The following is a 9,427-nucleotide window of genomic DNA, read 5'->3' as shown; positions in this document are numbered from 1 at the left end:
TTGAAGTGCACAGGAAATAAGCAGCAGTCATATTTAAAGCAGTTTAAATTAATATTGCGTACTGATTGACGTTCACTTGGATTTTTTTTCCCATCGAGGGGAAATAATAACTTAATACTCTGTCATTTATAGTCGTATGGTAAAATGTATACTTGTAATTGTGTAACGTTACGTTCAAAATAACTACAAAATGTCATGCCTTTGAAAAATAAAGAGAACAACAGAATGCGCTGCTTTAGCGCGTCTCGGTCTCCTTGAACATCTTTCTGGCGCATGCCACAAACATGACCCACAGGGAATACTTGTCTTTTAAAAGGCTTCATTTAGATTATTTGATGTTAAATGCATCATATAAGTCACTTTGGAATAAATAGGCACAGTAGGCCTATGTATCATGATACAAAAAAGCGACTTTACAGTCTGGAAATACTTTAGGCTATAGCAAATTATTTTGCGGAACCCCTATCACTTTAAGAACCGCTGGTCTACAAAGAAGAAATACCTGTCTAGACTCTGCCCCGGTACGAGTTGTGTCGAGCTATTCATTAGTCTGTTTGATGAGAAAAATATGAAATTGATAAAATGGGTTATTAATCTGTACAACTGCAGCAGTGGAGGACTATTATTCTGCTGTGTGATACTGCAGAAGAACTGATGATGGCACGGTTTGATCTTCGGCTGACCAATCAGCAGAAAGAGGCGTTTAATTTCCCGCCCACATGTAGAAATCGAATATTCAAGCTGTTTATTCATTTTTCCACCCATGAACGAAAAACGAAAATTTAAGCTGAATTCTCGTTTTTCGTTTTTTGGAAAAAAAAACAAAAAACGAAAAAGGAGCCATTTTCTAATTTTTCTACTTTCAATATTAAATCAAAAAACGAATGATCGAATGATACACCCCAAATTCAGCGTTTTTGGTTTTAATTTTTCTGGGTTCAATTTTAAAGGTTTAAATCAATTTTAATAATTAAAAATCATGCCTAAACGATGTAATTCATACAACTTAATAATTAATTTATATTTTTTAAATCTTAGGGCCCTATCAAATGTTTTGATTTTTTTTTTTTTTATTCTGTTTGTTTTAATTTTTCTGAATTTATGATTTAATGCAAGTTCATTATCAAAAGTGGTAGTTTGAACAATTCCTTTTATTTTTAGGCAAACAAAGTGCCATTTTATTCATCCAAGATTTGCCAAATTCCATGACATTCCACGTTATACAGCATAACGCATAATACAGTACATACAATTTTTATGACTAAATTCCGCAATTCAGTACACATTTTCCTTATTGCGAACATCAAAGGTCCTAAATTAATTTTCAGACACCTGGCTTTGAGTCGTGGATCCCAGACCCCACTTTGATGGTAGCCTAAATATTTATATGAAAAAAATTGTTGTCGAGACTTTGTGTCTGTCAGTATAGTTGACATTTTTCATGTGTATCGTAACGTATGTATTTCTCCTTCTCAGATCAGAAACTATTCGGACTGCGCATGCGTTCAGAGCAGACAGGTGATCACTCCGTCGGGAGGAAACCACGAGCTGCAGGTGGTGATTGTGAAGACGTACCTGAACGAGAACGGTTACGCACTTGCAGGAAAGTGTGAGCGCACATGTGGAACCCTCATCACGTTCCTCATCTTTCTCTTCATCGTCACTCTCATAACCGCCTGTGGTCAGCCGTCCGTCATCATCGTTACGCTCAGGTCTGCCTCTCTCCATGTACTCAGCTATCATCTCTTTTTGCCTCTTTGTTTTGCTCATCCCGATTATTTCCTGAGCAGGTCAGTGGAGGAAGAGGACAGGCCGTTTGCTCTGGGAATGCAGTTTGTTCTTCTCAGGACTCTTGGTAGTATTGGACAGATTTAATTGAATTTATCTTTTTTTTTTTTTTTTGACTGTCCACTAAAGCTGGACAAATTGAATATTGAATAATATTCATCATATGTTCAGGATAGTTTTGCTGACAATATTAAGCTTTAAGAATTAAGCTTGATTTTAATGCTCTTTTTATTTGGCCTTTCCATTTCCCGAAGACCATATCAGTAGACTTTTTGGCTCACGACTTAGAAGAATATTAAGACCAAGATGTTATAATAGCATCTATGAATTAACCTTCATTAGTAAAAATGGCTTTTGGAGTTTGAAGGAAGTTTAATTTCCGTGAATCAGTTCAAACTGTCTGATTCAGTTATTGTCAGATTTAATGATTTTCTGATGAATGATTCATATGCACCTTCACTCAATAGTGTTCAGTGAAATCTCACAGTGGCATTTTCATATATCAAAATGTTAATGACGTATTTGTCTTCAATGGCTGTTTGGTCAAAATGGCTTCCTCTAACCAAAATGAAGCCTTTTTAAAGCCATTTTAGAGCAAGTACAATGATACTGAAAAGTTTGGTGTCGGTAAGATCTTTAATGTCTCTTATGCTCAACAAGGCTGCATTTATTTGATCAAAAATACAGCAAAACAGTAATATTTTGAAATACTATCACAGTTTAAAATAGCTTCACTATTGTAATATATTTTAAATTGTAATATATTTCTGTGATGGCAAGACCGAATTTTCCTTCACAAATCTTTCTAATTTACTGATTTGGGTGCTCAAGAAAAATTTTTTATCATTACCAACAGTTGTTCTGCTTAATATTTTTGTAGAAACATTTTTTTCTAGGATTTTGTTGGTGAATAGAAAGTTAAAAAGAGCAGCATTTATTTAAAATATAACTCTTTTGTAACATTATAAATGTCATTATTCACAATTTTGATCAATTTAATGTGTCCTTGCTGAATAAAAGTATTAATTTCTTTAAAAAAAAAACTAAAAAAAAAAAAACTTACAGAGCCCAAACTTTTGAACAGTAGTATATGTAAAAATCAAGACATAAATATTATTTGAAAGGCTAAATTTTTTTCACCCCGCCCTACTGTCAGCTACCACAGCGTTTTAATCAGTGGATTGCTAAATGAATGAATATTCAAAAATTTTTTATATATTTTCTTTTTCTTTCTGTCTCTTCAGCCTACATCCCCACTCCTATCTATTTTGGAGCTGTGATTGACACCACCTGTATGCTGTGGCAGCAGGATTGTGGTTTCCATGGGTCCTGCTGGGAGTACGATGTCACTTCCCTCCGCTTTGTTTACTTTGGGCTGGCGGCGAGCTTGAAGTTCCTGGGCTTCCTGTTCATTTTCCTTACCTGGTATTCGCTAAAGCAGTGCGAGGAGCAGACACACACACACACACACACGCTTTCCCCTCTGGACACGGTGAGCCACCTCATCTGTCACACAGGAGGTCACAAAGGCCACGCCCGCACACGCTCCTGTCCTGTCTTCCTGCCACGCCTGCCTGAACACTCCCATGCTGCCATGCCAACTGGACACGCCCTCAGCCGTGGTAACAGTTGCCCTGGCAATGGCCTGAAAGCAATAACTCCACCCATACGGTCACTTGAAAAAGTGGCGGTGTGAGGATTGCAGCCATGCACACACACACACACATACTTGCTCATACACATGCATGCAAACATCATACAATTATGAGGGCCGATTATGTAAATGGAAACGTACCACACCGCTTATAGCCATTGCTGGTGCCTTTTTTTTTTTTTAAACACACACACACACTTCAAAGACACATTATCATAGGATTTGTGTAAAGCACTGATTAGTAATAAAACTTTTTTGACACAATACCTCAGCAGGACGAATACCTCATGACATACAAATGCAGACATACTCGAACACATATAACATGGTCATCTCATCTAGTTACCTACAGTATAGTGTTAGTTGTGCACATACTCTTGCTTCTCCTGTACAGCCATTCATTTTTCAACAGTGAAGGGAAAGAGACTGCAAACTTTACTATGCAAACTCCTCCCATCACACTGACTCCTCCTGAATCACATTAGCTCCTCCCCTAAACAACCTCCTTACCAGCCATTTTTTCCACACCCAGACTGTAAACTCCTCCCACAGTACTGACCTTAGGTGTGTTTGACTTGAAGCAGCACTGCGCAGATTGATCGGTGTATGACATCAAAGTACCACGAGAGCTATAGAGAGCAGACATCTACGTATGCTTTCAAATCACTCTCATGGTACTTTGATGTCATTCACCGATTGATCTGCGCAGCGCCGCTTCAGGTCAAACACACCTTTATCACATTGGCCCCTCCCAAACTTTACACCCCTCCCTTAAACAACCTCCCTACCAACTCTTTTGGCCACACCCAGACTGCAAGCTCCTCCCACAGTACTGACCGCTCCTGAATCATAATAGTCCCTCCCAAACTTTAAAACGGCTCACACCAAACACACCTAATATTTACCACACCTAATATTATAGCGTCCTCCCACATTATTTACTCTACATAAGCTGTGGCCCCTTCAAACTCCTCCCCTAAAAGACACACCCACAATGTAAGCTCCTCCTGCGGCACTGACTCCTCCTGAACTGTTTTACAACAGTTGGTGCATTGCACACATCTAAGCTTTCTGTGTCTTTTTTTCATAACTTCTGACCTTTGTGCATCATATCAGTATTTGAAATGTTTCCTTCTGTTGGTCTTGATCGTAAGCAGTCATCTTAGTAAATAACATGCGCACAAAAACAACACATATATAGGAGACAAGTCATCTCATGTTCACACACATCATGTATACTCCTGAAAACATGCTCTCACGTCCCTGTAGATGGTGTTCTGTTTGCGCTGAAATTGAGCCAGTATTAGTGGTGTTGATGGTAACGCAATTGACGACTATTAACACCAGCTCTGAGCAGAAATCTGCTTCATTCCTGATCGCTGCAGGATTTCAGTAGAAACAGAGCAGAATACACACGTGTACTGAACTACTGCTGAGGAAACAGTGTTTCATTTGCCTCTCCCACTTTTTCCCCGACCCTTCCTATGTTACTCTGCTCTGTTTGTGAACAGAAGACACGTTGATACAATTATTTATTTGAAGTTACTTGAAGGTTTGGCTAATCAGAGGCAAACCTGTAGAATTCTTTATTAATTGTTTTGGTTTACTTGTACAAATAAATGATTTGTGTCAATAAAATGCCTAAATAAAATGATTTTCATTGTGTGCTGTGATTTTGTGTGATTTAGAATGTTGTTGTTTTAACAGGTCTATGCTGAATATAACAGAAGTGCATTCATTTGATGTCATCGTTGAATATAACCGTCTTGGACTGTTTCGGGCAGGCTGGTAAACCAAAGGTTGCAAAATTATCATTGCCCTTTGAATAAAGGTGACCTGACTTGAATGCTTGGCACTGAAACCAGGGCCATCCTATAGAACCAAACGTGCAATTAATGTCATTTAAAATATTAGTATTTGTTTAGTGTCATGTCCAGAATCTGGAAATATCTGGTTTCTCATGCAACATTTCTCTGAAATCACTTTATAACATGTTTGACAGGGTTCCCACGCTTCTTGAAAGTACTTGAATTTCAGACATATGGATTCAAGGCCTGGAAAGTACTTGAAAACAAACATAGGTCCTTGAAAGTGCTTGAATTAAATTTGAAATAAATTTTGTTTATGGCGCTATTTAAAAAATTGTCCTATATGTTCTGAACAAGTGGCACTAATGATTGGGGGTGGAGATGGGGGAGTGCGAAAAAAAAACGTGTTTGTTGACGCGCAGACTAGAGATCTGAGCGGGACAGTTTTCTTAAGCCCGCTCCCCCTGAATTTCTGACCATTACCGCCCACTCCCGCAACGTGTGTGTCACGCTCCCGCAAACATTCTTGTTGTCTTATTGTATATATTGCATCAACGAAAATAGTTCCAAATATAGTAACAGCTGAGCCGCTGCACATCTCTAAAAGCAAACACAGTCGAGTTTCATTCATGAATTAAAGTGCGTTTTGAACGAATCTAGTGAGTCAGTGATTCATGATTACCCATTCATAAAGATTTAATTCCTGAATGAATCAGCTGTTCAAACGAATCAATTGAATGAATGATTCAGTGATAAAATCAGTGACTTACCGCCACCTGCTGGTGGATTTAGTTTCATTTTTAGCGTATAATTTCAGTTATTTAAATCATTTCATATTTCTGTATTCAAAATGTTATATCTAAAACATTAATCTCCACATGAATGTATGAATTTAATTGCACTCATGCCACCTCTGAGCCTCATTAAATGTCTGAAAATGTACCTACAAGCCACGTTTGTGTTCTTCTGTGCCACCTCTGTAGTACAAATTAATTTATTAATACTAATTTCATATTATCGGTAACTTATTTGTCTTATTCTACTTCTTATTATATTGTTTTAAATATAAATTTTTAAAAGCTTATAAACATACATTTTTAAATTTGACATAGATGAAAATGATGCCTAATTTACAAAATTATTTTGACTTGTTTATTTATTAATGAGTAACGTCTCTTTTGAGTGAATGTGCAAATTTTTTGTTAACAGGTTTTACCATGTTATTTCAACATTTCACCACTTTTTATTAATTTAAAAATTTAGAAATTAATTCAAATTTAAATCTTGTACAAGAACTACAGCAAAAATCAGTTTGATGCATATTTTATCAATATTTTAGAAATTTAATTTGAATATTACCAGTACTGACTTCAATGGATTTCATTAAATTCCTTTGAACACGACTGCTGAAAACGGTCTAAATTTATGAAACCTACACATTCAAAACATTATTACTCTGAAATGTTTAATGTAAATGTTAAGTGTAAGTGAAATGTTAAGTAATGTAAGGTCTTTCATGACACTACATGCTGGGGTGTGAATTTGATAGGTGCTTGATATAAAATAAATGGTGCTTGAAAAGGTCCTTGAAAGTCCTTGAATCTGGTGTTCACGAAAGAGTGGGAACCCTGGTTTGAATAGTTCGACAACCAGAACATCTATTTTTAAGTTTTGTAATTGCATTCCTAACGAACTTCTTTTTGTAAAATTTTTTACCCAAAAACTGCACTTGTGTTATCTTTAAAATGAGTGCGACTTGGTTCTGCAGTTCCAGTGGTCTGTGTGGCTCCTCCCTCCGCTAGGTGACGCTGTGAACTCGTCAGCGCGGGACCACGTGTGTTGCTTTTCATGACACGCGTCCGCTACGTGTTTCGGCCCTTCCGTGTGCTCTGTAGAGGAGTCGCGTGCGCCGCAATCATGGCTCTGTACAACTTTAAAAAGATTATGGTGGTTCCCACCGCTAAGGTAGGAAAATGACACCGTGTTTTTACTCGCATATGCGGGGTTAAATGTTATAGAAAGTATTATTGGTGTTAATAACGGACATTGAAAGTATGTTGCTTGTGTTGTACACACGTGCGCGCGGTGTTGAGCCATTTAACTTTTCATGTGTTGTAATTGTATTTATTCACTTAACATTCAACATGTTTTTACTGGCATCATATGTTAAAATGAAGAATGAGTATTAATGGGCTTAAAACACCTGAAGAGGGATTAAGATCTGTTGATTAATTGATTAATTTTATATCATTGTTCCAGGATCTCATGATCATGGAAAACCTTGAAATTTAATAATTTTTTCATAATTTCCTTTCCATTCATGGAAAATGCAGATACAGTGGAAATTCAGAGAATATACGTTTTTCTAGTTGCACTTCACTGTCTAAAATTGATTTTTATCAGTGCAACCTTTATAAAATCATTTAATATTATGTTTATTATATAAATCTTATATAAAAGTAATCATTAATGCTGGAATAATCATAATAAAGTAATGGAAAGTAATTTTCTCCCCAAATCTGGGAACCCTGGTGTTTATCAGTATGGTAACTTGGAAGTTTTTTTATTATTAAAAAATATCAAACATAAATTTATTTATCTGTGATTTTCTTCCTGCAGGATTTCATAGATCTGACTTTATCCAAAACCCAGCGAAAAACTCCCACTGTTATACACAAACACTACCAGATCCACCGAATAAGACATTTCTATATGCGCAAAATCAAATTCACCCAGCAGAACTACCATGATCGACTGTCACAGATCCTCACCGACTTTCCCAAACTGGATGTAAGTATCACACTAACTTCACAACACGCATAGGACAAAGGTTATGTGTGTTGAAACTTCTTAAAGGGTTAGTTCACCCAAAAATGAAAATTAGGCTGTTTTACTCACCCCCGAGGCATCCTAGGTGTATATGACTTTCTTCTTTCAGACGAATCCAGTCGGAGTTATATTAAAAATTATCTTTGATCTTTCAAGCTGTTTATGTTGCATTGCTTCAGTCCAAAAGAACTTAAATAAAAATCGCCCATCCATAAAATAGTGTCTCACACGGCTCCGGGGGGTGAACAAAGGCCTTCTGTAGCGAATCGATGCGTTTTTGTAAGAAAAATATCCATATTCAAAACGTAATAATAACTTGAATCTAGCTTGCGCTCACTGTTGTAAACAGAAGCAGCTCCGGGCGGATGACGTATGAGGTCGGCTTTGCACATGCGCCGCTCAGAAGTGACGCACGTGGAAACGCAGCGGAGAGATCAAAACAAAACAACGGTCAAGAATTAGTACAAAACGAGGATTTGTAAAGAAGAATGTCAGAGGATTTCGATATAAGCCAAGAGGAGACTGGTTTTCCTTTGCTAAAGTAAGGAAACTTTGCTTCCTTTGATCCTGTAAACTTGGGGTGCTCCGATTGATCGGCTACCGATCACTATCGGACGATAATCGCTTTGGGATGATTGATCGGCGGTCTCTAAAAAGGCCGATCTCAAAAAACTGATCTCAAGCTGATGACCCTGCCGTGAGAGGTTTGGCATGACATGAAGCGGCACCGTCTCAGTCTCTGTCTGGCGCTGGTGAAATAATTATAATGCTGAAGGTGAGGTACTCACCTTCGTATTTCTTCATTAAATAACGTATAAAGTAATTTGAAAACCTTTTGTGAGACGTAATTTCACAAACAGCGTGAGTGATTCACCGCGCGCGTGCTCTCTCTCTCTCAAAATCTGTCTGTCTATAAGCGAGCTGCACAGTTGACACAGGAATTCAGTGTTTAACCATTCAGCGCTCGCGCGCTCTCCTGGAGACCGTGCGCTCATACACACTCGCAGCGCACACGCATAACGCCAGGTTCACATTACTCCGTTTGCAGTGCTTTTTTTCAGTGCTTTTTTTCCGCGCTCATGTTAACGGATCAGAGCGTTCACACTGTACACAGTTGCGCTCCGGCAGTGCGTTCCAGGAGCGGTGCATCTGCAGCAGAGCAGAGATCGTTTCCACACGGAGTCTATTGCTGCGCTGCGAGCGCTGAATTAAAGTAACAGCGCATTGTTTGCAGTAAATATGAACATGGATTGACACGAAAATGTAGTAATTACACCATAAATGCATATTATTAAAGTCTACTGTGTTTCACAGTCAACACATATGGCTTTTTGGCTAGGTTTAAAGG

The 9,427-nt window shown here is 37.8% G+C and overlaps 2 protein-coding genes across 4 annotated transcripts in view; both read left to right on the top strand.

Moving 5' to 3' along the window:
• slco5a1a (solute carrier organic anion transporter family member 5A1a) overlaps positions 1-4,617 on the top strand; it is a 14,626-nt gene extending 10,009 nt beyond the window's left edge. For 2 of the 3 annotated variants that reach the window (XM_016488488.1, XM_016488477.1), the window contains 3 exons: positions 1,477-1,712; positions 1,791-1,855; positions 3,033-4,617. In XM_016488488.1, coding sequence (XP_016343974.1) covers positions 1,477-1,712; positions 1,791-1,855; positions 3,033-3,484 — 753 coding nt within the window. In that variant the 3' untranslated portion in view covers positions 3,485-4,617. The remainder of the gene's footprint in view (positions 1-1,476; positions 1,713-1,790; positions 1,856-3,032) is intronic. The other variant, XM_016488483.1, reaches the window with a different exon arrangement.
• A 2,476-nt stretch (positions 4,618-7,093) lies between these two features.
• LOC107690210 (nucleolar GTP-binding protein 1-like) overlaps positions 7,094-9,427 on the top strand; it is a 13,632-nt gene continuing 11,298 nt past the window's right edge. The window contains exons 1-2 of the mRNA XM_016488472.1: positions 7,094-7,215; positions 7,870-8,040. Coding sequence (XP_016343958.1) covers positions 7,099-7,215; positions 7,870-8,040 — 288 coding nt within the window. The 5' untranslated portion in view covers positions 7,094-7,098. The remainder of the gene's footprint in view (positions 7,216-7,869; positions 8,041-9,427) is intronic.

This window comes from Sinocyclocheilus anshuiensis, unplaced genomic scaffold, assembly GCF_001515605.1.
Source record: "Sinocyclocheilus anshuiensis isolate Anshui unplaced genomic scaffold, SAMN03320099.WGS_v1.1 scaffold785, whole genome shotgun sequence".
NCBI classification, from domain to species: domain Eukaryota; kingdom Metazoa; phylum Chordata; class Actinopteri; order Cypriniformes; family Cyprinidae; genus Sinocyclocheilus; species Sinocyclocheilus anshuiensis.
The sequence above is the reverse complement of the archived record's forward strand: the minus strand, read 5'-3'. Positions and strand labels throughout refer to the sequence as shown.